This window comes from Gobius niger (assembly GCF_951799975.1).
Source record: "Gobius niger genome assembly, chromosome: 4".
Lineage (NCBI taxonomy): Eukaryota > Metazoa > Chordata > Actinopteri > Gobiiformes > Gobiidae > Gobius > Gobius niger.
The window spans coordinates 9,302,522-9,329,205 of record NC_136855.1 but is presented as its reverse complement, the minus strand read 5'-3'; the positions used below and the strand labels follow the sequence as shown (position 1 = coordinate 9,329,205).

Sequence of the window (26,684 nt, the reverse complement as noted above, 5' to 3'; positions counted from 1 at the left end):
CCACAAAAAGGTTCATAGTTTGTAAGTTTGTGACATGTGAATATATAAAAAAAGAAGCGCCATGATTCGTCTTACTTCTAAAGCACAAAACGTCAGGCTTGTGCCGTCATTTAGTCTGAGGCACACAACATTTGAGATTGTATATAATATTATAATCGGACCTTAAAATGAATTCATTAGTTAAAACGGGGACTAATTGAGATATTTTTATGGCTTCATTGATAAAAATTACTTGAGATGATGAAAAAAGACAACAGTAGCTGTAGTAAATCTTTTAAGATCTGATAGACATGTCCCTTGTATTTAATCTTAGTGGTACCTCTCCTCTTTATTCCACACTCTGGTTTTCCAAGGCTTGTGGGAACCCGATAACTCCTTCATTTAGAAATCTTGTGCGGCGACTTTGGCGTTAGAAAATAAATTATCAAATTATCAATCAAAGCAACAATAAATAATTAATAGTATAAAAAATGTTCCAAATTGCTAGAAAGAGTTCATGTCTAGAGTCTAGCGCTCCATCCAGTTTGTCCTGAGGGACGTCCTGGAGCTGGGCCGGGACCCCGCGTTCCTCCTCGGGTCCGATGACATCTCCCCACTCGCCCTGCTCACGAACACCGTAGGGGGCGCCATTTCGAACCGCAGGTCCCCCGCGCTGCGATTGGCCCTGGCCGAGCCCTTCCTCTTAGTCCTGGGTAACGGGGAGGGCAGGGGGAAAGACAGCGCCGGTCGATGGGAGTGGCCCTCGCGGTTTGAGGAGGAAGAGCCCAGTTTGGCCAGCGCCACCGGGATCTCCTCCAGGGACTCGGCCGAGTCGGAGTGGTACTCGGCAGGTGGGGCGGCGGGCTGGACCGGGGCGGGGCAGGGGGCGAGGGGAGGCAGAGAGGCCCGCAGGGGGAAGGAGGGGAACGGCAGACGCTGACCCGACGACACGGTGGAGACGAAGCAGGGATCTGCGAGAAAGTGCAACAGTTAATCAGCGATGTAAATGTTCTGAAGATCATCTCTGGAAACCACCTGGTTCATTTATAAAAATACAATAAGGCCAAACATTGGGCCTCATTCATGACATGTTCTCAGGCACACATTTGTCCTTAAAGTGATAGTCTGTAAGATTACCAAGTGAAGAGAGAGTGAGAGTGAATTTTGAAAGTACACACTCAAGTTCCAACTGATTGAACAGAAAGCTACTCCTTGTTTGCAACCTTTAAAAAACAAGTGATCGCTCCCTTCTCTCATGACAGGCCGGTTCAGGAAACTCATCTCATTGAAATCAGCAAAGGGAGGGACTTTAGAAAAAATATCATTATTTAATATTACCTACGTAATGTCAAATTTCAGACCCAGATGCTCAATTACATCTTTTAAATTTGACAAACATTTCAACTTACAGACTCACTGTCTTACGCACATATTTTTGGCATTCACAAAATCTGTTAGCTTAAATAGTTCTTCTGGAAAAGAAATCCTAAGAACAGTGATGAGGAATCTTGCGCACAAACATGCTGCAGTTTTAGAATATAATCACTGTCAAAATGGACCTATTTCTACCAATCCAATCCACTGTATTTCTATAGCACATGTGTTTCCAAAGTTCCAAAGTAAACATCGACATTAACGAACCAACAGTCAACTAAAAACAATAAAAAGTAAATTAGAATAAAGTTAAATAAATTAAATTTACCATTTGGGTCATTCCGTCAAATCAGTGCCTTTTAAACAGCCCCCAAAAAATCAAGATTTTTCTTGATATTTTTTAAATTGGCATATATTTAGGTGTACAAAAATGCATGGGGGCCATCACAGTCTCTTTTTTTTAATTTTTCTCTGTCTTCCTCAGAATGGTAACAGGAATGACGGTAACAGGAAAAACAAAATTTGACCAATTTGCCAATTATGGGCTAATGCTAACTAGCACAGAAGCACATGCTGTACCCACTGAAACTGCATTTCTTGTAGATATTCATTAAATAAGATACATACTACATACTCCAACATACTTGGATTTACACATTAAAAATTAGTAACAGGAATGACGTGACATATTTGACATATTTATAAAGCGCTTTTCATAACGAAAGGTATCACAAAGTGCTTTACAGATTACAACATTTAAAACAATACGCCTGGCACAACCTCCCATATATATATTATTTTATATATTAGGATTAAATAAATAGATTAGTCAGTTAAAAGCAAATGTCTACAAACAGTTCGCAGAGTAAAATATGGAAGAGAGAGCGAGTCACTGATTGGTTTAGATGGTGGGAAAGTCTCTTCTCTTCTGTCTTTGGACTGAACCATTAATATGTGGAGAGTTTTTGTAGTTTGGTAACAGAAATGACAAAAACTTAGGGACACACATAAAACTACAAATATTCCATAGAAATATTATTTTCTTAATACTTAAAAACAGTAAAATAATGAAATCTCTTAGTGGACAATGTAATTAAGTGATTCTTTTGTAGTTCTAGCTACAATTTATACATTTCATACCTTATTAAAGATGAAAAATCCCGGGCGGGGACAGGCCAAAAACAGCATGAAAATGTGTTTTTTGGATTCTCTTTTCTTTTTTTAAATAATATTGTTGAAATTGTTTCAAAACTGTTAAATATTACAAAAAATATCTAAATAATATGTAATAATTGTCTTTCAACAGCTGGTTGTGATTGCCATTTTGTGGCTGTTAATTTCCTTGGGACGCTAAAAGGCACCGTTTTTAATGTTGCCCGTATTACAGTATCAGGCCCCCAAACCTGATATGTAGAAATGCGCCTGCTGCTGATCCACTTTTACATGTCACAGGAGCAAACGCTTGGTAAATGAGCCCCATGTTTTGTACCTGCAGGAGCAGCGCTGAGCGGCCTCTCTCTTATCACTTCAGCTGGAACTTTGCGCACCTTCTTTTTTCTTCTCTGTGAAATAAATAAAACAAAAAACAATGGGTCACCTTTGGGACTTTGTTAACAGGAACTGTCAGAGTCGACACAGTCTCTCAGATAACAGCCCGTCTCAGTTCTGCTCTAGTGTGTCCGGGAGCTTGAACTCGGGTCATTACCCATAATCCTCCGGGCCAAACATGTCTAAGTCGTTGTACGTTGCTCTGAATTGTATCTGCATCTGAGGTTTTCGTGTTCAGACCTGGGTTCTTCTCTGGGGAGTGACTGCGGCCTTGACTTCAGTGGGAGCAGGGGGCGGGACTTCCTCTTCCACCACCGGAGCCGACGCGCTCCGCACCCGACCGTTAGACACGCACCTAAAAAACAGAAGTTCAGCGGTTCAAATCAGGCCAAAGTGAAACGCGTTGTTCAGCTCGTCACCACCAGAGGGCAGTGTTGAATGAGAAGCTGCTGCCAAAACGGTGGTATCTTGTAATGAAGTAAATGAATTTACAAATTCTGTTAGTTTTAGAACAAATATTTGTTGTGAAAAGCATAAAATATTAGTAATTGTGTGATTTTTTCATTCAATTTTCCATTGATCACACATTTTTGACTGAAAGATGATGGGTATAATGAATGTCTTAACCTTTTTTTGTGTGCATATTTTTACACTTTCCTCAATATTAAAGGCGTAAATGAGTTTAGAACTTGAGAGAAAATACCTGCAAATGACAAAAAAATCGAAATGCTAAAATGAATGAGATAGATTAAGATATTAGAATAAGAATTGAGATAATTCATGGTGAAACAAGCAGTACTCTTCAGGGATCTCAGTTATTGAAACAGCGTGAAGGAGAAGCCTTTGTTTCCTGGTCCAGCAGCCGCTCGAGGCACTCGTCTCCTCCCACAGTCCGACCCTGACGCACAGCGCTCGGTTTGTTGGGTTTCCAGAAGTCTCCTTTCCTCGAATTTAATCGTCTTTTACTGTATACGCGCTCACGGCGCCTTGGCCGCAGAGGGCGTTTCCATGGAGACGCTGTGATCGCGTTATGAAACTGTTGCTTGGGGTCAATTGCTACAGGGACAGGGTTTCTACACACATTTATTGATACAGTATATTTCACAGTCTTAGATTAATAACTGCGTAACTTTTTTTTTTAATGGGGGAATAATGCAAAATGTACCTTTGAGAGCGTTTAACCATGATACAATGTTGTATTTGAGGCACTCGCACATCTTCGAGTAATCTTTGAATCTTCCCTGTTAGGAATTAAAACTAGCAGTATCTCGGCACGATCTCGGTGGGGCACAGCGGTGCAAAGGCGGGGAACCTGTGATTTCTGGAGTGGGAAGAGATTATTTTTACCTCAGTGAAGTGCATGTCATTAACACAAGTGGAGGGAAGGGGAGGCAGCTCAGCGCCCACTGCCTCCTTCAACCGTCTGATGAACAGAGCAGAGGGGCCTCGAGTTCAGCCTTTCATGTCTTAATCTAAGACGGTTACAGGAAAATCCAATTACAGTTATGGTATTTCCAGCTGCATGAACTCTTTTCAAACTAATGACCTCTTATTTGTGCAAACAGCCTTTGAGCTCATCCAAACAGAAATCTGCCGCTTAGACCCTTTGATTCTAATTATGGTCAAAGTCATGATTCTGGAAAGTATTAATTGAAAGTTTTTGTAAAACTCTCATTGCAGTTTTTGAAGAAGTTTAAAGGAATAGGCCACCGTTGTTATATACTGAGATATGTTATTACCTAACCTTAGACGAGTTAACATACAGTATACCCGTCTGGTCTTTGTCCGTGCGCTCTGTCACGCAAACGGAGCACATACGCAGCCTCTCCCACATGTCATATAGCTCCAAAAAAGCTCACGATAGAAGCTACCAAGCTCTTCCACGTGTTCCCTATTTAAATAAAGTTACGTGAAGTGTTTTCATACGAAGTATATTTACACAGAAATGTAACATGTCGATTTTATAAGCAGATAAAAAGGGGGACTATATTGTGAGGCGTAATGATACGAGGAGCACAACGTTCACGCAATAACTCCTAAAGGTTATTAACGGAAGTGAGCGGGGGGAAGTCTTAAGGAGTAAAAGAAGAAAAAAAGAATAAAGTCGTACTCAGGGTCTCCTCGAGGTGTGACTGCGCTGGGCTCCTCCACCTCCATGTGAGTGTTGGTGTAGCCGAGAGTCCCGGAGAAGCTCACCTCCTGCAGAGGCAACAGGGAAAGGGGCAATTACAGCATGCTGGAAGGTCAGGCTGTTCCTACTCGTCTGCATGCTGATGTCTCACCTTCAGGATGTTGAGAGAGGGCAGAGCCGGCTCCTTCACCGGAGGCTTCCTGTTGTCCCTGGGGTTCAGACGGTGACGCTGCCGGATGATGTACTCGTATGTGCTCAGTCTGTTCCACACTGAGAAAGCAAGTGACAACAGATCGAATGTAATGCTTTTAAATGCCAAAATTCGATGTCAAAATGCTGACAATCTGGGCATATTAAGATTAGAGACACTCCATCAGAGAAATTAGGGAAAATTCCGCTATGCAAATTAAATACAACACATTTTTCAGTCATAAAATGTGTCCAGTTTCAGCCAAAACTGGAGATGAATGTGTGATAGACCCGGAGAAGAGTAGAAATCTAAGCAAGATTTCGTTTTCCACTCAACCTCTCTGCCAGAGCACAGAGGGCGCTCCGGTCAGAGTCGCTGCGCTTCTTACTGAGGTAGACGTGGAAGCCGAGGAGGTGGCAGAGCAGCACACAGGAGAGCAGCCCCAGGGCGATGGTGACGGCAGCCAGTCCCGGGATCACCGCCCCGGCCGCGCTCACCGGGGCCACGGGCAGGAACACGAACCACACGGCGGACTCGTTACGCACTGGGCCGAGAGAGAGGAGGGAGAGGGGTGAAGACAGGGAGGGAGAGACATTATGGAAGTCAATCATTAAGTCGCACATAGACTTTTACAATAGTTTCATTTGCATTTACTTGAGGGTTTTGCTGGGACGATGTGAAGTTTTACAGGGTTTACACAGGTAAAAGCAAGTCAGAGTCAATGCTTTATAATGCCTTTTTTAAATACTGTACTGCACTGCCTGACCAAAACTAGTCACAGCCTGGAGGTAAGTAACTGTTCTGATCTGGGGTCGCTGCAGTTGGTCAGGTCTAGGTTCAGCCACACTATGGAGACTAAGGAGATCAACAAATGACCAGGATTTCTTCTTCCCCGATGGCATGGGCATATTCCAAGGGGAGAGTGCCAGGATTCATTGGGCCCACATTGTAAAAGAGTGGTTCAGGGAGCATGAGATGGATCGGCCACCACAGAGTCCAGATCTTAACCCTATTGAGAATCTTTGGGGTTTGCGCAGTGGCCACACTCTTCCATCATCAATACAAGATCATGGTGAAAAATGAATGCAATACTGGATACGAGACTTACTGAAACAACATTTCAGCGAATGCGTGCTGTAATCGAAGCTAAAGGAGCCCCAACAAATATTAGAGCGTGACCATTGTTTTTAGGCAGATTATAATTTTAATGCCACAAACGCAAATCATCTGTGCCCATTTATTTCTTAGAATCTGAGTGTAGTTTCTCATCCACATCCATTCTTTGATTACCCACTGCAGTAAGAGCATTTCCTGTGTTGAGCTGCTCATTAGGAGCATGTTTTGTTCTGATGTCAACTGTATAGTCCAAAATGTTACGCTATGTGCCTTTAAAGTGTATACGGAGTGGAGGGCCACAGATTGATGGTCAATGCAGGGACAATTTCAACTACCGTAAATGCTCTAATATAGGCCAGGGCTTTTATTTACTCGAGGGCAGCTAGGACCAGGCCTTTATTGGAACCAGGCCACAATTATAGACAGGCCTTTATTTCTATTTGAGCAAAACGGACGACCAGGAAAATGAAGAAAAACGATATTTGTGTCCATTTGCACCTAAAATATTAGGTTCATTTATTAATTAACATTTCAAACCCTCTCCCAGCGGCTGGAACATTGACGCCTTTTATTTTGTCGGGACAACAGGAAGTGTTTCGTTGCTGTTAGCGGAGCTTTGACATCAATGTCACTGCAGGTTTCTGTTTCGCTTTTACCGCGGACCGGATTATTTGTTGTTATCTTGTGTAAAAGGCGAGTTTAGACGGAGCGTTTGTGTTTGTGATCGATCATGAGACTGACCCGAGAGAAGACGAGACGCTCGCGCTGATCGAAGGAGTTATTTTGAGGCGTGGGACAGACCTGCACACGGAGCAGCTGGACGTGCTTTGAAGACGCGATGGTGACTTTATTAAAACCCTGGAGGGTCACACACTTTGTTTCTTGCCCTGTTTTCAAATATAGTCCCAGGAGGTTTGAAAAGTGGCTAAATCTGTGTCAAAGTTACGCTCGGATCAGCTCCTCCGCAGCGTTCCCCATCGGCCCGGGTTCCCGTTTGTTACTTCCTGCACGTGGGCTTTCATCTACACTCGTATGAGACAAATTCCTAACATGGGGAATATTTCTACCGCAATAGTTTCTAATAAAAGCCCCGGCTTTAATTTGCCTCCGCCAGGCCACTGTTAGAGACCCGGCCGCTAATGGAGTACAGGCCAGTATTAGAGAATTTACTGTAAGTTTAGCCGTTTTAAACCCAAGCCCCACGCCTTTATTTTGGCTTGGAACCTTAAAACCAACACTTTATCTGCCAAGAAATTGTGATTTAATGCCAGCTGGAATCCAAGTTAATGCTTTATAATTACATTTAAGGCCTCGATTTGGGCACATTTCATCTAATAAATGCTCCTTAATATCTCGCGAAATCTTGTGTCTAGCGTTGGCTGCTCATACAAGGTCCCACATATTCATCGATGAAATCACAGGAACGAATGTGTGACGCATTTGACTGTAGAATTTCCCCTGGATGCAGACGTGTTTCTCCCTCCAAACCTTTTATTTGGTGCAGAGGGTGTCAAAGCGGCAGCTGTGGAGGCTCTCGCCGTCTCTAATTGCAGAGCGCGGCGTGCATCAAATGACCAGCTGTAGCCGATTCAATTATTAGATTATTGCAGCTATTCTCGGTAATACAAACCATTCTCACTCAAAACCACAAGACTCAATAATATAAAAGCGTGGGGGAAAAAACAAAACAATGTTTGTACTTAAGGAATTACCTTGAAAGTGCTTGTCTGTGCGCAGTTTCGATGGGTCCAAGAAGAACTCGATAAAAACGTAAGAGGCAACGATGAGGACAAGACACACTCCGAGCAGAGCAGACACCACGCTGTGCAGGAACAGCCTGCAGCACAACACACAAACACGCTTCCATTATTTTCACTGTTTTATCTTATTCTTTTACATCTGGACGATATTTAAAACAAGGTACAAGCCATTACAAAGAGAGTATTCCCGTCAGTAACATTTTTTGCTTCGAGCTGTTTCTGTCTCAAAGTGTAAGATGATCAAGATGTGTTTAAAATAATTACTAAATAGCTGCACTAATCTGCAATCTGTTAAATCCAAGATTACGATTTGACTATCTGCATATTGCTATCATGGTGTGTCAAAGGAAATGCACTCACTTGTAGTTCCTGCTTCCCACGCAGTTGTTGAGCCAGCGGCAGTGATGGTCGAAGTTGGCAACACATTTGTTACAGGCACTGCAGTGCTTTGACTTGGGGCCCCTGGAAGAGACGGCAGACATATGTTAGCAATACATGGCTCACGAAAACAATAACTTTATGATATACTGCCATAATCAATATATTTTTGTTGTTGTTTTTCTACTATCACAATTTTTTGAGATTGTTCACTGTTTAGATACTGTACATTTGTTTTCATGTGCTTTGAACCCCTTTATCTGAAATGGTGCCCTATGCAACTTATTAGGTGAAAAAACAAATTTGCGTATTTGACCTTTTAAGGACTCTGTGGCGTTATGGGTGCATCGTGGCACTTTTGTTTTCCCTCACAGTGGCCTCTATGACGCGCCAGGATCAATTGTTTTCAGGGGTTCGTACCAGAAAAGGGCCAGAAACCCTGAAACAATTGATTCTGGAGCGTCTTCAAGGCCACTGTGAGGGAAAGCAAAGATGCCATGCACCACTGAGTCACTAAAAGGTCAAATACACGCAAATATGAAGTCTTTTTTTCCCACATAAAAAGTTAAATCGTGCACCTTTAAATAAATTAGTGAAAAAATGATCCCCAACTTGGGTCTATTGATCTGTCAGTGGCATCATTTGCATTTAATTAATAAGAAACCACAGGCCTATATCAAAAGGAAAACCATATTTTCCGGACTATGTCACACTTTTTTTCATAGTTTGGCTGGAGGTGCGTCTTATACTCCTGAGCGATACTAATACATGATTTTTTTTTTATTCAACACATAATTTCACATGCCGCAGGCTTATCATCAAGCAGCAGAAAGAAAGTTTGGAGTGAGCGAGAAGGAAGAAGTTACTCTTAACACAATGAAAAAAAAAAATCAGGGGCTAAAAGCTCGATACCTACAGCCAGAGGAACGAGTTTGCAAATGAGAGCTTGAAAAACGTGCTGCCGGGAGAGGCTTGTCAACGGTGCAGTTACGCCTCTGTGCCCAGGTAGTTGCCAAGGCGATTGTTCAGAAGTGACACCGAGGATGAAGATGAAATCGATTTAGTGATTTGGAGTCAGATCGAGAGTTTGGTGTGTTCTTTATGCTGTAGTTATCGGAACTGTTTATGTCACGTCAACATACCAGACACCTATAGTTCGTTGTTTATGTCGTCGTGTAGCTAACCATCAATGTGTTGCGCTAGCATACCATAGATACAGACGGCATCTCTGGAATCGGCCATATATGGTCATGTTTGAAAACAGTTAAGGGGGAAAACAATTTTGAAAAAAATCTAAACTTTCTCTAATTATTCCAAAACTACTTTAACAAACGCTGAATTATGAATATAGTTTTCTACTAAATAAAGATACAAAGACATGGAGAGGAGCAAAGTGGTTCAACAGCCCATAAATACATAAAAAAACGGAGAATGCTAACATGACGCTACATGTTAGCATCGGGCTAATGCTAACGGTTAGCTAGCGCTAGCTACAACTGCCGTTTTTTCACTTCTACAGAGCAATCCGCTGTGAGAAAATATTCATATGGGCCCGATTTACACTGGACTTTATTTGTGTGTGATAAATAAGTTCATATTCCACCAGAAAATGGCTAAAAAGAGTGAAAAATTGTGTTTCCCAAAAGATTCTATTTTCCCCCTTGGCGAGGCCACGCCCCCTTCTATGTTGTTTTTTTTATTCATTACGCATTTTATGGCTAGCCTTATACTCCGGAGCGACTTATAGTCCAGAAAATACGGCACATCAACCTTAATCTTTTTCATAATTATACAAACTATCATTAAAAATAATGTATTTGTGTGACAGTGCTTGTATTATGTATTCTGCTGCTCTGACTGTATCCATGATCATTATTGGCCTCTATTGACTGTGACAGCGGTGGAGGGAGGACAACTACCTCATTAATGCACGATGTCATCAAATCGATATCTGAATAATCGTATCACCATTTTTATTCATGAACAAGATTGACTTCTGAAATAAAAAGTGAAGGCTTTCCACTCCAGTACCACTGAACACACATTGTCCTCTTCCAAACTCCAAACGTAAGCAGGTGCGGTTATGCTGTAAGGACAGAAGGACAAGGCTGTGTCTTGGCCTCTTTAGACCGACCCCTGAACAGCTGAAAGGCTTCATCATAAAAAGCGAAGCAAACACAAAACCTGGTGCACGCTGTTCCCTCCTACAGTAGCAGCGCCATGAAATCCAAAGCCCCATCCACGGCTCCTTGTGCAATCAGACTAAATGATGTACATTTTAATACACGTTTACAGATTGTTGTTGCTATAGCGATCCGGCTGAGCAGGACGTTAGTCATTGGAAACATCAGCTGCTAGGGTTCGTGGGTAATTATCACATTCACAGTTTTTGCGAAAAGGCAGGATTTCTGAGTTTGATCAATAATTAAAGGCGGCGTATTGTAAGCATTAGGTTTTTTTTCAAAAGTAAAATCTCTGTAATTGAAAGTGAACATATCGTGCATAATTGAGGCTTTAAAAACATTCTTTTGCTGCCCCACTTCTCCCAAAGCATGCTGGGATAAGCTGTCCCACTGACCTGCTTCTTACAAACAGCGAGTGGAGTTCCAGTCACTTTTACATATTTACACCTCGCTCCGAGCGCTTGCATTAAACATGGGCTTTCGTCTGAGCGCTTCAGGAGCCGAGGAGAGTTGTGAAATACAAGGAGCAAAATGCAGCGTGAATTATTCAACCGCACAGTAATCGCCGAGCCACTGTGACCGGAGTCAGCCGTGTGGGTTTAGGCCAGTCACATGTGTTTGTTTTAACTCAGAAATGTACATATCATCAAGCATAGGGTTCAAAGTTGTGGGAAAACTACCAGAAATTGGATTGAACATTTGGGGAATTTGAAAAAATAAAAAAAACTGTCAAACTGGAAGCTGGGATTGGAACCCCTGACCTTCGGATCATTAGATGACCCGCTCGACCAACTGCTCTACTGTCGCCCAGCTTAAATAAACATGATATTTTTGCATTTTTCCGCTAAATGGAGGAATGGTTCGTAAAACCTGAAATCAAATTTATTGATTCATTTTTTGATTTTTAAATTGATTTAACCCCTTAACCCCCACCTGACCCGAGCACATTTTCTCCAGTTTGGCTTTACCTAGGTCTAAAAACTCAACAAACAAACAAAAAGTGACAAAAAAGTGGCAAAAGAACAACGAAAACATGCCGGAATAGAACCAGTAACACAATACAAAAAGCCACACAAAAGAGCGACTAAAAACGTGACAAAAACACTGCAAAAATGGGATAAATACGCGGCAACAAAGTGACCAAAAATCAGTTTTCAGGTCTTAGCTTTCAAATGAGGCGTTACTCTGGAGGATAGACATCGAGAAGCTTTTAGATATGAACGTCTACGTGGGCAAAAAATGTGCTTGGCTAAAGTGGGGGGTAAGAGGTAAAGACCCAAGAGGAGGGGTCTCCAACAGGCGGCCCGGGTGATTACATTCGGGCCCTGACTTGTAGAGCACAAATTCCTGAGTATGTAAAAAAAAAAAGTAAATTTAGCCCATTCATGTGAGGAGTTATGAATGTTTAAATAAATAACCAGAATCCTCACTTCTGCCAGTAGGGGGCAGCTTAAAGAAAGAAAGGAAAGAATTCATCATGTCTCCAGCAGAGGGCACTGACATCAGGATCAGGATCAGGATATAATCAGGATATAAACAATACATTATAATCACGTGGTAAATGGACAGTAGGGCTGCAGCTAACGATTATTTTGATAATCGATTTATCTACCGATTATTTTCACGATTAATCGCTTGGCTGTGAAAGGTGCATGAAAATTGTATTTTTTCAATTTTTTGACCACATAAAGCTAAAGTGGCGCCGCTTGAGGACATGTTGATGGAGTAAACTTAAGGAAACATTTGTAGGAGGCTCTTTGTGCTAATTCTGCTTCTGATTGGACCAGGCAAAGACAGATATTAATGAAATTTACAATGTACAAAACACTGCAGACCCTCACTTTAAAAAATAAAGTAGGTTTTCATCCAAAATACATAATTGTCATGTAATTTTTGCTCTATTTTAGCCTGTGTTTACTAGAAAACGATTAATCGATTACTGAAATAGTTGACAACTATTTTAGTAATCGATTAGTTGTTTCAGCCCTAATGGACAGTCTGTCCCTGGGCGGCTGTGGTACAACAGTACAATAGTAGAGCTTTTGTTTAAGGACCCCGGAAATACACTCCTGGTATATTTTGGTCCCCGTCAAAATGTACTTGGAGACCCCAGCCCTACAGTAATAGGAGTGGCAGCTGTACCCAGAATTGCATTGCAGTAGAATTGTAAAGTCCCGTGGTAGTAGTGATAATACTAAGACTTGCACTTATAATTGCATGTTTTCCCAGTACTTGACACAGAGAACATAATACTGTACGTGGAAACCTGCAGATCGTCCTAACAGTCTCTGAACAGACCTGTGTTTTGCTGTGGCACGATGTTTTGGTTGCCGGCCTGGGACAGTTGTTTGCCGACAGGAAGCTAATGGCCTCCCCCCGCGGCCCGTGCTAACCGTGTGGGGACTGCTGCCGGGACACCTGCCTCTGGAGAGGAATAAATATACAGCGCCGCGTCACACTGAGTCACTGCTGCCATAGAGACAGAGACACTGAGGAACAGACGCTGCAGAGGGGACCATCCATGGGAGACTCTTAATACGGTGGTGTGTGAAAGTTCAGGCGCCTCAGATACAAGATTTCCACAAATGTGAACAATCACGCAAAGGGGAAGAAGGGTGAAGATGAATTCCCCCTGGTTTAACTTGAAGCGCTTTTCTAGACAGCCAAGAGTCTTTCTTTTCAAGTTTGAGGGATTTCTGCCCTTTCTTCTTTACAAAAGTCTTCCAAAACGAAGGGATTTCCGGGCTGTCTGGCACGCACAGCTCTTCCATGATGTGTTTAGATCTGCAGAGACTGTGAAGGCCTCGGCAAAACGTTCACACTGAGACCTCTTGAGGTTGTCCATTGTGGATTCTGAGGTGTCATTTGTACTGTAAGCATCATTTCGTCTTCCTTCCTTGTTCACAGTAATAGACATTTGGATCCAGAGTGCCTAAACGTTTGCACCCCACTGTATGAGACTAACGTCCCGCATGTAGTTTTTGAAAAACTGTGCCTGACCCAGGGGTGTTCCGAACTTTTTATCATCAATGTTGAGAGACATACTAAGCGGAGGAAAGACTGGCGCAGGGTTTATTCAGGCAAGAGCATCTCAAATAATGCTTTCAATGCCACTTTAATGACCAAATCCTATATCTTAATGCCACAAATGGAGGAAAAGAAATCAGCGCAGATGTACAATCACTTCATAAAACAGAGGAAAGAGAATTGGACGAAACAGGAAAAAACAATCTGCTGAATATGTTCTAGACCACCATTTTGGTATCTTATATGAACTTAAAGGTGAATTATGCAACTTTTTATTTGACCTTGCAGTGACCCAGTGGCTGTATGAGTGGTCAGCCTGATCCTGGAGCGTCCAGGATTTCAATGATATTTTCCGTCATTGTTGCGGGCTAAAATGCCTGATTTTGCGGGGCATTTTTAAAAAAAAGTTGCGATGAAATGTGTTTTTTTTTTAAACATTATAAATCTGCACTTATTTTTTTACTGTCTATACTTTTTGTCCCCATAAAGTCCTTGGTAGACATTGCATATAAGATACCACTATCTACTATTTCATTTTTTATCACAATTCCCGCCTGTTTGCACACCCTGAGTGTTTCTGAGAGCTGAAAGTAACAAGTGAATTTCTGGCTCTGGACATGACTTTCTACGCACAAATATAACAAGCAAAATAAAATGGATTTAACTGATCAGAAACTCTCATCACTTGCGCAGAAGGTGTGGAGTTCAGGAATAGTTACGAAGGACAGTGTGGATTATTGGACTAGTTGCGGTAAAGTTTTGGGAAAAGTTGTAATGCCGAACTGATTTCGTAGAGTTTGCTTGATTTTGTGTTGATATTTGCGATCACGAAATCCTGGAGGGGCTGTTCCCAGAGACCACTGTGGTGGAAAGTAAAGGCGCCCTGCTGACCGCTCATACAGGCGCTGGGTCACTACACATCACATCACACAAATACCACACACAAAGTTACATAATGCACCTTTAAACAGTAACAAATTGTTGAGCAATGTCATAATTTTTCAAGAAATTAAGATTTAATGCGAGACACGGCAGGTGAAAGTATTAATTTTTCACGCAGTGGTCGAAGTGGAGATTTTTATCTATTTTCCTCCCTTTACATCTTAGTTTTCATGTCAGATATAAAAATGACAAAACTCACCCCGCATGATGTTTATTTTATGATGTTTTGTCTGCGAGGCGGAGGCAACCCGGAAGTAGCTGCTGCGCTGCGTGAAACGCCGTCTTTCAAGCGGGTTTTCATTCATAAATATTGACAGATTTTACATCCACGTGTCCTGCTAAGGGGCCCCGTGATGACGCTTTCACCCAAATATGGTATTGCTCCTCCTACGAGACGCTGGTGCAAAAGAAATGCAAAAGAACGGGCGGCGCAAGCGCAGTCGCTACAAAACTTCAGGGCTGGTTTTCTCTGAATGAGAGAAGCCGCACTCGGGCAGAGCCTGAGCCCTTATAGAAGCTCCCACAGACTCCAAACTGTCCAGTCTTGGACTTAATAATATTTTGAAGGTTTTTTCAGAGGGATTTTTTAATATCTAATTCCTAGCCTGATTTATTCAGCTTTGAAACCAAAAAAACAGTCGAAATTTTAGTTTTTACAGATTTTTTCACTGATGATTAGTTTATTGAAAAACTAAAGAATATATCCAAAATCCCCTCTGAAAAAATCTTAGTTACTAATATGTCAATAAAATAAAACCATCAATTTTAATCGGGCTCAATTCATTATTTTGATTTCGTTGCCCAAAATATGGGCAATTTTGGCCATTGTAATGCTCAAAATGCCTTATTTTTTTGTGAAAACATAAAATGACAGAAAAAAAGCAATACATTTATTTGTCATATTTATATCTGTGATGTTCAGCAAAAGTTTCAAATTGATATCTCTACATTTATTTTTTTTCCCTATTCACCTGCAGCGTCTCGCCTTATGCCAGCAAATTTTTAATGGCATTTAGGGCATTATTTTTGGCCCAGTTCATTGAATAACTTCTGATGCTTTTTAAAGCCCTGCGTCGTGGGAACCCTGTGCTGGTGGTCAGTGTATTGAAAACAATGGCTGACGTTAACAATTGTTTTGGCAGAGCCCCCACACCTGTGTTTTGTCTTCCACAAACATGCTTTTTATTGAGCTTATATTACTAGTGGAGCGGTATTTATGGCCGTAATTTTGGCAAAATTAACTTAGAGGGGCTAGATGCAAGTTTGCCATTTTATGCTCACTACTGCCATCTCAGGTCTTACGTGTAACTGCACCTTCTATATTAAGCTTGTGCATGACGGCACTTCGGACCCGAATTAACACCTTTTTGAGTGACAGTTCATGATTTTAGAGGCAGTTGTGGTGAACAGGTCTGGGCTCATTCTACACATTAGGACATGGCTGGAACATGTAGGGGGAGGAAATACATAAGTTTAACATTTTTAAACTCTGTATAGTCCCTTTAATGACTTTTCCATCACAGCACAATCACCAACAACTCCCACAGAATCGCAATGAATGGGAATGTTTAAACAAGAAAATGTGAGAAAGAAAAAAGCAAATGGCCTCTTAGGTGGAGCAAACAGTAGACGGGTTCAGTTACTCACACGTCGACCTGGCAGAGGTAGCAGTGGCAGTTCTCGATGACGTGAGCGTGCTTGGTGCGGTCGAAGGCGGGCACTGGGCCCCGGTGACTCCGGCTCCTCACGTTATGATCCGCCGGGTCGATGGACACGGCCATCACATGAACGCACAGGTGGCACACGAACAGGATCCCCGTGCACTGAAGGACTGGTCAGGAGAAAAAAAACGTCCCACAAACATACAGTACGCAGATAATCGGGTCACGTCGGGGCGAGGAGGGGAGGGTTTAGCTCTTTAGTGTTGATCTTTTTGCTAACCATGTTTGTGATATGGGGAAAAAAACACACATTGCAGCAGGTTTTGGGCCTGAAACACGAAACCTAATGCCTAATCTTCACAAAAAGGTCTTTTATCATTGCTTTGATCCGATGGTTGAAAACATCTTTTCCAAGTTTTGATGCTGTTGGTCCAGGGACAGCACTAAATGAAGTGACTTTTTGCCCCAGTTTTTCGTGATTGTTTGCTCCATTTCCCCCAAAAAAATTTGTACAAGAAAAATATGTTTAGTATATATCGTAGATTTAAGTATTGTTCAGGTATCGTTATCGTAAACCAAGTATCATTATAACATTTAATGGTACCCAGCCCTAGTACAATTATATGAACCTCATTTATTCCATGGGCATCCGAAATCCCCTCTAAAGGAATTGTTCCTTTAAAACGTAGCTCTATCCATCAGATTTTGTCGCCACAAATAGATGCAATTATGGTCATTTTTACTCCTAAACATCGCTATTGCCCGTGAAAATATGGAATGAAAGTTTCAGAATGATATGCCTCACTCTCCAAAATAGCTTTTTACCGTTTCCAGTGTTTGTTTTTAGGCCAATGTGACTGAACGATATTGTGAAGTATCCATGCCATTGTTTTAGTTACGCAGCAGACAAAAAACGGCCCACATTCAATGAGAGCGTTGAGAAAGAGGAGCTAGAGGAAGGAACCACACTCGGACAGGCGGAGTTAACTAGCCGCAAACTTAAAGGCACTATACCTCATTTTTGTTCTGGTAAAGGAATGGAATTTGTTTTGTCCTCCTTTAGTACATTGTAAAGTCAGACATTTGTGGGAAAAACACGGTGCCTCTAATTATAAAGCACTTTCAATTTCATGAACTTGCAGGTTAACTTTCTAGCATTTCAGTGAAAGTGCCTACAAAGTCAACTATGTGAAGAATTAGGAGGCTGCAACATTTAGTGACTTCCTCTTTCGTTGTTTGTAATAAAATAATCATTCTGACAACCTGGGACATTGTGGCCTCATACCAACGCGCACCAGGGTTTATTACAACAATGATAAGCCCTGGTTCACCGCCAAACTCCGGGGGCAGCGCACAGGAGCGGTGACAGGAACTTGTACAGAGAAGCGAAATACCGCTTTGCCAGGGAAGTGGGGAAAGCCAAATCTGCATATCCAGCCCGTCTCCAACAACAATTCTCTTGTAATGACTCTGGGGCAGTGTGGCGGGGGCTTAGGGCTATTACTAACCCCAAGGCCCAGGGACAGGTCGTTTTTTTGTGTGTGGGGGGGTGTGGATTTATTCACCCACAATTTCTGAATCCTTGACTCTTTTCCTTATTATTTGATCAGTTACTCTGTTTCTGTAAGAGTTGGTCGTTTAAATTGAGTAGTTACACAATTAGAAATAATAAACCTTTATTATATTATTATATTATATGAACTTCACCACCCACAGACGCTCGAGAAAAATAAAATCTTGTTTTTTTTACTCAGTTTGGATGATTACTTAGAAAGGTCTCTTGTTATTTCATATGAAGAAAATTGTTCTGATCAACAATATTCAATTAATTAAATAAACTGATTATTTCTGTTTTAAATACTCCTTGTGTGCTCTCAAAAGTAATGCTTCTTAATAAGCCATGGAGTTTTCAAAAGCGTTTTAGTTCTATCATCTTTTATTTAGTTATTTATTTGATAGGGACAATACATATTAATGAACAGTTGCACATGAGCACTGTAAATATGCCAGATTATAGCAGGGATGCTAGTTTCCATCTGTAGTCCCTCAAGCTCTGCTGTATTTGACAGCCGTATCTATGGAGACTCAAGGGGAAAGGGGCGGAGTTAAAATGGTGCTGGGACGCCGCCATGTTTGTCTCTGCTCTGAGTGGGAGAAGGGAAGAAGAGAGGATCAGACTCCGGGGGGGGGGGGGGGGGGACTTTGTTTTAGCGGAAGAAAACTCAATCGTGCACTACGCAAATACAACACGCGGCCTTTGTAAAGCAGCAGAGATGTTCAGGAAGTCGCCGGGTTCTTCCACTGGCGCCATTTCCAGAAAACAGAGCGGACTGAAACGCAGCTAAATGGGCAGCACGGGGCACGTCAGGGGGGGGCACGATTTAGCCATTTCCCACATCGTCTGTTTTTAAAAGCATGAATTAATCCGGCTAATTGTATTGGCTGTTCGGGCGCCTTGATGTTAAAATGTCTTAATTTCACAACAAAACGCTTCACTTGAACACAGTTATTTCTAAAAACAAACTGATCAAAGTGAGTTTTTTCTTGAAGCGTGTGAACTGAAACTTCCCTTTCCCAGAATGAGTCAGGTACATCTTATCTGCGAGGCCGGGGCGCAGCAGCTTCCTCATTTGCTCGGTTACACAACGAGACGAGCCCTTTGATAAAGCCGGCTACTGTTTTCCGATGCGTTTGTGACCGCTGTTATTTAGAGACACCGGGGTTCAAAACGGCACAGACCCTTGTGCTGCAGCCTGAAGGAGCGTCACGCTTCCTCAGAGTCGCAGAATGGGTCTTTTGTATTCGATTCGCACTTTCCAAGTATTTACAGCTGAAAGCCGAGAGAATTATTGGACTCTGCTGTGCTGCTGCCTTGTTTTTGCTTATGGGAAACTGAAAATCCATTGGGAAAAGTCAAATGGGCTGAAACACTTTCGGATTAATAGTCATTTTTATATTGTACATTTTCATTTTATTGGATTTTACTATATTTTTACCTTTTTAAAGTTAGATAATATTATATTTATTATTTATTGCAAATAGTCAGGTTATTTGCATCATTTAAATAATCAAATCAGAGCTTCTATGGGTCAAGTCAAATTCAATGTTTGTAATGTAAATTTAATGCCACAAATGCAAATAAATCTTGGTTTGTTTCATTTCACAAAATTTGCATTTGTTTTAGTTCTACCATAGGTTTTTATGTTTTTTTTTTGACAAATGTATGCAGTAAAAATAGTTGAGCAAGGTCATTTAGTGGGTTCTGTCTCTAAGGACAAAAAAAAAAATGTTTTCAAAAGATTTCTGATTGAATGCCAGTTTTAATCCAATTGTTAAAGGAATAGGCCACCGTTTTTACATACTCTTACCTCACTTTAGCCGAGTTAATATATCCCCTCCTAAAGACTTCCCCCGCTCACTTCCGTCAATAACCTTTAGGAGTTACTGCGCGGACGTTTTACTCCTCGTATCATTACGCCTCACAATATAGTACCCCTTTTTATTTGCTTATAAAATCGACATGTTACATTTCTGTGTAAATATACTTCGCATGAAAACACTTCACGTAACTTTATTTAAATAGGGAACACGTGGAAGAGCTTGGTAGCTTCTATCGTGAGCTTTTTCGGAGCTATGTGACATGTGGGAGAGGCTGCGTATGTGCTCCGTTTGCCTGGCAGAGCGCACGGACAAAGACCAGACGGGGATATATTAACTCGGCTAAAGTGAGGTAAGAGCATATCTCAGTATGTAAAAACGGTGGCCTATTCCTTTAAGGCCTTCATTTTTTATTCGTTTTGTGACTTTTAATGCTTTTTATTGCCCTGCGGAGACCCTCGAAATTAGAACAGAATCTAAAATATCGAAAATGTGAGCGTTTGGACGACAGCCGAATCATTCATTAAAGGGACTAGATTGGGTTGGCCGATTTACACTCACTACTGCCACCTCAGGTCTTACGCGTAACTGCAGCTTCTATATTAAGCTCGTGCATGACGGCACTTGAGAAACATCAGGACATTGCCGGGGAGGAAAATATTTAACTTGAACATTTTGAAATTCAGTATAGTCAGTTTAAAAATGTATTTTCCTCCCCCTACATGTTCCAGCCATGTCCTAATGTGTAGAATGGGTCTGAAGTGCAGTTACGCGTTAGACCTGAGGAGGCAGTAGTGAGTATAAAATAACCAACTTGCATCTAGTCCCTTTATTATAGAAGAAATTGAGAATTAACGCCAAATTGAAAGCTTTCTAATGACGTTTAAGGCTCACGATTTTGTCATATTTTTATGCTTTTTAACAGTTTTAGTTGCGTTTTGGTAACTTTTCTTTCCTTTCTGACACTTTTCATAATGTTTTTGACACTTTTAATCACATTTTTGATGCTCTCGATTTTGACGCTTTTTTTCTCCAAGATTTTGGGTAAAGCTGAACTAGAGAAAGTGTGGTTCAGGTGAGGGGTAAGACCTGCAAAAAAGAGCTAAGCTTGCTCTCTCTCTCTCAACATACTGTGCGTGTTATTTTATTCATAATAAATGTATAAATGGTTGGAGAAAAGCCTTTGACGTGCTGTGACGGAGTGAATTCCTCGCGTATTAAAAGAAAATGTTACCACAGACGATGATAACAGTTAGATGCCGCTCAGACGTTTTTATTGTGGTTTCTTTCCTGTCCTGCTGAAGGATACGATGTAGCCGGCGGGGATCCAGTGCGGCGGCAGCAGGGGCACGAGCACGCCGAACCCGATGACGGCGAAGTACGCGTAGAGCAGCCAGGCCAGCATCTGGAAGGGGTGCGGGGGCCAGCTCCAGCCGTTGGTCCGGGAGCAGAGAGGGGCGTCCAGTCGGCGCGCGCTCCCCTCCTCTCCCACCGGGGCCGTCCTGTTCGGGTTCTTACTGCACACCTCCATCGCTCTGGAGCCCTGGCTGGAAAACACAAACACTTCCATCATTTTCACTGCTTTGTGTTCGACTGAGGCTTATTTATTTGGGAAATAAGTGGCATGTGATCTTGAATCTCTTTAACCTTGAAACTTAGGCCTTGGCGTGCTCAGAACTGTGCTTCTCGTTTCAGTTTAGCAGTTCATATTTCATTCTTACGTTAAATGTTAATGCTCCTGGACCTGAACAGGTTTAAACAGTGTGCAGTGAACTCAATATTGATTTTTTAAACAATTGCATTAGGGCTGGGACATTAATCGAAATTCAATCAAAATCACAATCTCTGTTTTGGTCCATCTCAATAATTGTCATGGGACTTTATAACCATCAGGGTTATTGCCATTTCTGTGGTAGAAACAGAACCTAGTTTTGGAGTTTGGATGAGACAATGGAGGATTTTTGTGCCTTAAATGACACTGGAGGACAGCATTTGCTTTTCTTTAAGCTGAGGTTTGTACAAAAAAACAACTTAAGTTCATGAATCAGCCACATATATTAATTTTTATTATGATACAATATAGTCTAATGCACAAAGTGTTGGCTAAGATCAGATGGCTAAGATCAGAGGAATAGTGTCAAAACCAGAGAGACTTATCCATGCATCCACTGCTGCTCGAGTCCTGACAAGAACCAGGAAATACGACCATATTAGTCCAGTGCTCCGGTCTCTGCACCGGCTTCCTGTCACTCAGAGTATAGACTTTAAAACAGCTCTGCTTGTTACAAGTCTTTTCATGGTTTAGCTCAAAAGTCCATCTCTGACATGTTAGAGCCGTTTGAACCATCTCGGGCCCTGAGAACTTCAGGGAGGGGCCTCCTGGTGGTTCCCAGAGTCAATAATAAACACGGTGAGGCTGCGTTTCAGTTTCATGCAGCTAAAATCTGGAACTGTCTTTATGAGGATGTGAGACAGGCCTCAAGTCTGACAATGTTCAAATCCAGGCTGAAAACAGTTATTTTTGCCCATGCATTTAACTGAAAGTATTTAATCTGCACTCTTGCCTTTTAACTGTAAATGTGTTAAATCTGATGTTGATGCTTTATTGATTTGATCTGCTTTCTTGTAATTTTATGCAACTCTGAGGCACTTTGAATTGCCTTGTGTATGAATTGTGCTCTACAAATAAACTTGCCTTGCCTATATGTTGTAATTATTCTCGTCGTCCAACCGGTCACTGTAATAAAATGTGTTATTATGCTATTGTCCTATACTTTTCTTTATTACAGTACGGTTTAGTGAAGCTGTTAATAGAAGGGCAGAGTAGGTCTCTTGAGATCACCCCTCCCTTTAATTTCCCTACAGCGGTTACATGAGGGGAGCACACGGGTTTGGGCTAAAGTGCCTTTGTTCAGATGTGCTCCAGTGAGTGAGAGTCAAAACATGAAAATGAAAGAAATCACCCCTAAAAAAAACACGCTAAATGAGAACATAGGTCTAGTCGTCTGCTATAAAACATGATTGAATCTTGATTTAGTAGAACATGTAAATTTGATATGATTTGATGTGAAACAGAGCTGCCTGCACATGCAACAGGATCCTCAAAGCTCCTTATTGAGCGTCAAAACAAATAACAATTTACACTTGACACTCACTTGGCTTTGGTTGCCATGCTTACGCAGACGGACATTCCATGTTAAATTACGCTTGTCCACCGACAACCATCAAAATAAAACGGAGAAGCGGCATTTCATCCTAACACATGAGGACAGCTAGCAAGCCAGCTAGCCCGGGACACTTTTCAGAGCTCGCTAGCCAGTTTAATGCCTTTTTCCTGTAGCCGTTAGCATTAGCCGCTAAACATCGCAAAGATCCAGACGTGTTCAGCTGTTGGACCACATTTAGGTGAAGTCAAAGTCTAGCTGGAAGTCATTAACAGGTCTTATGAGGTTTTTTTTTAGATAAGAATTAGCGTATAAAATGGGCCAGCAAGCTAAATGCTAAATCGTTTCCAGTAAAGCTTTTTGTGGGGTTGGATACACGTCCAATAGTCACTACAATTTTATAATATGTTAATGATTAAAAAAACACAGCAGAAATTAAATGACGAACATGCCTGCCATACATAGCTATACTTGATTTTTCAAAGTTTAACTCTTTAACTCCCACCTGAACCAAGCACATTTTCTCCAGTTTGGCTTTACCCCAATCCAAAAGCTTCTGGAAAAAAATGTGTGAAAATAGCGTCAAAAATGTGACCAAAAAAATGACCAAAAAATGACAAAAATGTGACAAAAATGTGATAAAAATTTGACAAGAAAATTACAAAAATTGGACCAAAAAATGACCAAAAAAATGACAAAAATGTGATAAAAAATTGACAAAAAAATGACAAATAAAGTTACAAAAATGAGTTGAATCCCCAACAAAAAAATGATGGAAAAAAAATCTGATGACGTGAGGAAAAAGATCTCTCGGTTCAGGCGGGAGTTAAAGGGCATGACGCCGGCTAATCAGCTCTGTGCTAACTGACGACCATTGTGCGTATATTTTACAAGAAAGAAAACACTCAATACTTGAAATACTTACAATACTTATTTTATAACATTTTTGACAAATCTTCATTTTAATGTTGTGTGTTTTATGTCCATGAGTTAGCACAGAGCTGATAAAAAGGGGAACTATATAGTAAGGCGTAATAATTCCAGGACATCCGCACAGTAAAGTGAAGATCTTACTGCGCGGATGTCGAAGTACTCCTAGTATTATTACGCCTTACAATATAGTTCCCCTTTTTATCCGCTTAGAAAATCCACATTGTTTAATCTTGTGTAACTAGACTTTATTGTGTAACACTTCACGTAACCATATTTAAATAGGGAAAACGTGGAAGAGCTTGGTAGCTTCTAGCTAGAGTAGAGGCTAAATGCTAACGCCGTCTGCGCTGTGTTTACGTGACTGAGGGCACACGTGAAGACCAGACAGGTACAAATGAACTCGTCTAAGCTAAGGTAAGAACATAGTATCAGTATGTAAAAACAGTGGTATTATTTTAATCGTTCAAAACAGTCCCACCCACCGGAAGTTGACTGTTGAGCGCTACAGAAGTACACATTTGTAGCAACAGGCTCAGATAGCTAAAGACGTGTTTGCAATATCTATGGCTTTTGATTCATTGTATATAAAGATATCTCTATATACTATCCAATTGTTTGCAAACTATCCTTTCTTGATTGGACATTTTTCCTGTCTATTTCAGACAGAGTGTTCTTGAGAGCTAATGTAACAAGTGAATTTTTCCACTGTGAGATCAATAAAGGTTTATCTTATCTGAAAGGAACAGGCCACCGTTTTTCCATACTTCACCCCGTTTGGAGCTATAGGAATACATTGGGAGAGGCCAAATGCCAACAACATCTTTGGTCATTTTGCGTGACTGAGGGCAAGCACAAAGACCAGACAGGTACGTATCAACTCGTCTAAGCTCAGGCAAGAACATATCTCAGTATGGAAAAATGGTGGCCTGTTCCTTTAACACTGGATACCAATCAACAATTATAAATTATTTTAAGTATCAAAACAAAGCATTGGGAAAATAACCTTATGTTAAACCTTGACCTCCCAGATGCAAGTCCGGTCTGAGGAGAGGCGAGCCCACTCTCACTTTGAGAGGTATTTTTCCACACACGTAATAAAAGCAATCTTTTGTGATTTACTGTGTGACATGTTAGGCAGCATGGCTTACGTAGGTCTCATACACACAGGTCACGTGACAAAGCAGCAAAGTTTGAAGTAGAATCACGTCTTTAATGTTTTACACGTATCCCACACTTTGGAGAGAAAAAAAAAAAGGAATTTTTTTGCTGCCGTTTCTGAAGCTTTAGTGCTCAGCCGTAATCACCATAATTGGCCTCCATTAGGCTCTACGGAAGGGAAACACAGGAAAGTCCCATTGCCCAGGCTCCGTCTATCCGCTCCATTATCTGTAATAAAGGTATAATTATTCTCTTTAGAGACCGGACCCTGTCACTTTATACCAGGCAGCACCGGTATGAAAAATGTTCTCTTACATAGACTGTGTGAGGAAGCTTATTGGATTTCGTAATTGTGGACCAGGTTTGTCAAACTTACTCTGTAATGGGAGCAGCAGAGAGGGATTTAAATCAAACCACATGAACAAATGAGTATAGTTTGACCGAAGTAGATTATTACAACTTATTAAACTGACCTCATTTGTGAAACCAGCCTGATCTGACCTGAACAAAGGCAGGAGTAACTTTAACATTTGCCAGAGCAGCTGTGGGCGTGGCATGTTTTCTTTATTTGTGACAAAAGTTCATTTAAAACACAGATAATCTGATCTTGGCCAACGTTTCCTCGGATCTTGTGATTCGTTCTCAGTCCAAATTAGTTCTAAGGCAGCATTCTCAACTGAACACCACACACGGCGTAACATTTGACCCAATAAATAGAATGAACATGGTTTATACTCAGGTTAGACGTAGCTGCACTTTGTAATAAACAGATCCCAAAGATTCAACACAAGTCGACTAAATAAATGAGTTTCAAAGCAGATGACACTTGGTGTAGTCTAGCAAAAAGGCAATTGATTTGGCAATTAACTGAGATCTATACAAATGTATGTGTTTGCACAGAGCACAATTCATACAGGAAATTCGAAGTGCTTCACCATCATACATAAAATGACTGTGAAGCACAACAAACATTGTAGTTTGACAAAACATTTTTGCAGCATGAGATTATGCACATTATTCTTTGTATTGTTTTCTTTGTACTTCTTCCATCTTTTTTTATTACGCCTTATATGACTTCTAAACCCTTTTTTTTTGCTTTCTTATTTGTTAAATGGATTCCACGCATGATGCATTTTAGTAATTCGCATAATAGAGACACGCACGTGCACGTCTTTGTTCTCATATAAAGAAATAAAGAAATGAATGCCCACAGGGAGCTACATCCACACAGACCTACCCGCTTAAAACCAGTTCACGGAGCGTGGATGTGATCGGTCTCTCCTGCCCCCGAGGTGCTCCATCCCAGCCCCGATCCCTGGCCCCTTCTGTCGGCGTGGAGCTCCTCTGTCCTCCACTCTGGATCACCTACGGCTCCTCAGAATCCCGATCCGCGTCCTGCCTTTAGCACGGATCCATTCGGACTGTGTGTAAGATGTAAAAGCACCAGCGCAGTTACCATAAATGCGGGCATTGAGCTCATTTGTCGTTCAGTTTTAGAGATTAGAGCTCGTTTTCGTGGCTAGCCTGCTAATCTGAGGAGGCTAGTCCCGAGTCCGCAGCAGCGTGGACCGTAGAGGAGGAGGAGGAGGCATGTTTAAAGCCAATGTGGACCCGCCAATCGACAAGCAAAAGCCGGGTGTTCGTTTTCAAAGGGAGAAATGTGTTAAAAATTCATCAGACATTGCGGGAGACATAGCGGAGAGCAGTTAGCAAAGGATTAGCCTCCCGTGCCTGGTCTGGTCTGCCTCCGCCGCCTCTCTGC

General features: G+C 41.5%; 1 protein-coding gene across 1 annotated transcript; it reads right to left on the bottom strand.

Moving 5' to 3' along the window:
• zdhhc1 (zDHHC palmitoyltransferase 1) lies at nucleotides 1–26,684 on the bottom strand. Its single transcript, XM_079555039.1, has 11 exons — nucleotides 26,160–26,684; nucleotides 20,977–21,214; nucleotides 16,276–16,451; nucleotides 8,459–8,560; nucleotides 8,051–8,175; nucleotides 5,611–5,766; nucleotides 5,184–5,302; nucleotides 5,012–5,100; nucleotides 3,142–3,256; nucleotides 2,843–2,915; nucleotides 1–950 (listed from the first exon to the last, which is right to left on the bottom strand). Exons 2-11 carry the CDS (start codon nucleotides 21,196–21,198, stop codon nucleotides 508–510), a joined length of 1,620 nt encoding a protein of 539 aa, XP_079411165.1. The 5' UTR covers nucleotides 21,199–21,214; nucleotides 26,160–26,684; the 3' UTR covers nucleotides 1–507.

What these genes read in the sequence shown, in the direction of transcription:
- zdhhc1 (XM_079555039.1), bottom strand. Translation starts at nt 21,198, where the DNA reads ATGGAGGTGTGCAGTAAGAACCCGAACAGGACGGCCCCGGTGGGAGAG. An exon ending in GGATCCCCGCCGGCTACATC is followed by an intron (nt 16,452 to 20,976) that starts GTATCCTTCAGC and finishes CCAGTCCTTCAG; the next exon opens with TGCACGGGGATCCTGTTCGT. An exon ending in CGGCTTCCACGTCTACCTCA is followed by an intron (nt 5,303 to 5,610) that starts GTAAGAAGCGCA and finishes TTGCTTTCTCAG; the next exon opens with TGTGGAACAGACTGAGCACA.